Raw genomic sequence first — 2,908 nt, 5'->3', positions numbered from 1 at the left:
TTTTTTGTTTTCATTCTCAAAATATAATTTTCATAAAACAGTTACCAAACACAATTTGTTCTCTCCGAAAATAAATTAAAACAATTTTTGTTCAATCATCTTTGAAAACACACACAAGAGAAAATTACTCAACTTACCCTTAAAAGTATATGAGTTTAAATATTTACTCGTTACTCTTAATTCATACCCTTTTGACTAATATAGTATTTAATTGAAAAGGTATTGACATAAAGTAAAAAGTGAAAATCAAGACCCATACAATCTAAAAAAAAGTATTTGTCTCATTTTCTCAAAACACAATTTTGAGAATAGAAAACAAAGAGCAAAAAATAATACCAAACGGCCCCTAAGTACCTAATTTTAAAAAGCAAAAGGATTAAATAAAAATAACAATAACATCCCTTTATTAAAACCACAAACATAATTTGTAAATATCCGGAACGCAATAAAGCGTCTAAATATGGTCTTCAAATACATGGAAATAAAATTAAAATAAAAAAGGTCTCTCTTTCATGTATGAGAAATTAGTACTCATAAATCTGAAGCAACTTCCATAACGGAGCAGCACATGCAGAGGCCTAGTTGAAACAGCACCAACGAAGAAATTCTTGTTCAATTGACAAGGTCTGCACAGACGGCGCAACCCAACCCAAGGACTCGCTCATCTTCTTCTTCCTAAACACTGGACGGTGCGTCTTCACTTTCAAATTCTTGAGGCTCGGCAATGGCGAAAACCGCACATTCCTCGATTCGATTGGGAAGATCAAAGCCTTCATATCATAAAAAATCAGGGAAAAAAATAACAAAATTAAAGAGGATAGTCTGCATCCTCTAACTTGTATTGTTATTATAATTATCTAAGCAATAAAAATAAAAATGTATGCAAAAAGAAAAAAAACTAAAGTAGCTTAGCTTGTGTGTAGACAGTAGAAATGTGTACCTTTTCAGAGCAGACATGGATGTTGAGAGTCTCGGCGCAATCGAGATTCGAAAGAAAATCGATCAGGTTGTTGTACCATTCGATATCGTAAGCCTTGCTACTCGCCTCCGCAGAAATTAGGATATTGACTTGGGATACTTTTGGCGCATCGATTGACAGGTTCAGCATTGACATACCTTCATAGGTAAAGGAGAGCAAGTTTGGAGCATTGATTATAAGATTTTCTCCATTGCATTCCTTAGTCTCTCTCAGATAAAGGCTTTTCAGATCCTCACAATTGATTTTGATGTTCCTCAAGCTGCAGCAATTATCCAAAGCCAAACTCTGAAGAAGGGGCATTCTAGAAATCAGACCTTCCAGCCAGTTGTCGTCGAAGTTGACATAATTAGTAAACGACACATTTCTGATCGACGCAGCACGAGAGAAGTTGATGCGGTCACAGCTGCCTTTGCTGGTTACATTGAACACGAAAGATCGGAGATCAGCAGCGTCGACAAGAACTAACCCGTACTTGCATTTAAAATTCAGGAAGATTTCCAAGGACTTGATAGTCGAGCTCGAAACCCGAGGATTCGACAATTCGTCGCAGCCGTCCAGAAGCAGTTTCTCAAGGTGGGGACAGCCCAGCAACAGAGTTTCCAATCCCTTGTCGTCAAGCTTTGAGATTTCTCTCAGGACCAACAGTTTCAGTGAAGGCAGACTTACAGAGGGAAGATTCTCCAGCGACAAGTTTTCCAACTTCACAACAGTTAGCGACCTCAAACGAAGTAAGGCTTGAGGTAAGGGGTAAAATTCCTTCTTGAAATGTGGTTTGAGGTGGAGATCCAACTCTTTCACATTTTTCTGAGCAACAATGTTCATCCAATTATCCATGAGAGGACGTTTTCCGTACAAGTACTTTGTGTAAAGCCTAAACTTATTGAGAGAAGCATCTCTTTCATGGCTCATCATGCACTCGTCCACACTTTCATAAAACCTCTCTCGAATGAAACAGAAGTCGAAGAGCTTCACTGTGGAGATTGAAGTCCACGTGTATCGCCAGCGCTTCGAAAGAACGCTCGTCCGAGCAGCTTCTTTGGTCGGAACGAGAGAGAGGATCTGATGGATGATAGGATCTGGTAATTCCGATATCCGATCCCTTCTTCGATTCATCTGGTCTTCATTCTTAGCTCTTTTGGCAGCCATAACCAGCTTCTCAAAAACTAGACTTTGCTAAAAAGAAACAGAAAACACTAATCAATTTGATATGAAATAATGATAACTACTTTCTTGCCCAACAAAAGAGAACTAAAATCTAAGTTGATCTATCTATATTTTTTTAACTGTACGAACATATAATACATACATAATGCAAACACAAATAAATAATATGAATTCATAAGCAAATACTCAAAAGAATTAAAGGTGAAAAAGAGACATTTTTGATAAAAGAGGCCGCAAATGCTCATGTTCACTAATCAGTTCTTGAATTTTGATAAAAGAGGGAGGGCGGGAAAGGTAAAGAAATTGTGTTTAGACTTCTTTTTTTTTTTTTTTTATTTTAAAGAAAGGGATAAAAACATTTTGTGTTAGTATCTGTGTTTTTAATAATATTAAAATGGCACTTGAATGTTTTTGAAAACATCTTCTTGGTATCTCTAAGCATGTAAAAAGTTCATGAGCATGTTTAATCAGCTTTAAGTTAACAAGAAGATATTTTTAAAAACGTCGAGATACCTCTTTAATATTGTCAAACACATAAGATATTATGAACATGTTTCGCTATAATATAGAGTACCAAAATGATTTTATCTTAAAAAAAAATAAAAGTAAAATAACTTAGAGAACAAACGTACATTGAAAAACATATTTGTTTTATCGCAATTTATATATATATATATATATATATATATATTTAAGTAGGGTACATTGTCAAAATGCACATTTCAGCTAAGTAAAATTAGAGAAAAAATTACTTAAGATTACATG

General features: G+C 35.0%; 1 protein-coding gene across 1 annotated transcript; it reads right to left on the bottom strand.

The window, feature by feature from the left end:
* Nucleotides 1–578: 578 nt before the first annotated feature.
* Nucleotides 579–2,092, bottom strand: LOC21393168 (F-box/LRR-repeat protein At4g14103). The gene is made up of 2 exons (XM_010096306.2): nucleotides 941–2,092; nucleotides 579–770 (listed from the first exon to the last, which is right to left on the bottom strand). Exons 1-2 carry the CDS (start codon nucleotides 2,090–2,092, stop codon nucleotides 579–581), a joined length of 1,344 nt encoding a protein of 447 aa, XP_010094608.2.
* Nucleotides 2,093–2,908: the final 816 nt, after the last annotated feature.

Source organism: Morus notabilis, unplaced genomic scaffold (assembly GCF_000414095.1).
Source record: "Morus notabilis unplaced genomic scaffold, ASM41409v2 Scaffold539, whole genome shotgun sequence".
Taxonomy (NCBI): Eukaryota; Viridiplantae; Streptophyta; class Magnoliopsida; order Rosales; family Moraceae; genus Morus; species Morus notabilis.
Note: the sequence above shows the minus strand (reverse complement) of the source record. Positions and strands in the feature narration are given on the sequence as shown.

Coding starts and splice junctions, on each gene's coding strand:
- LOC21393168 (XM_010096306.2), bottom strand. CDS start 2,092: ATGAATCGAAGAAGGGATCGGATATCGGAATTACCAGATCCTATCATC. Junction 771..940: donor TCCATGTCTGCTCTGAAAAG/GTACACATTTCT, acceptor TATGATATGAAG/GCTTTGATCTTCCCAATCGA.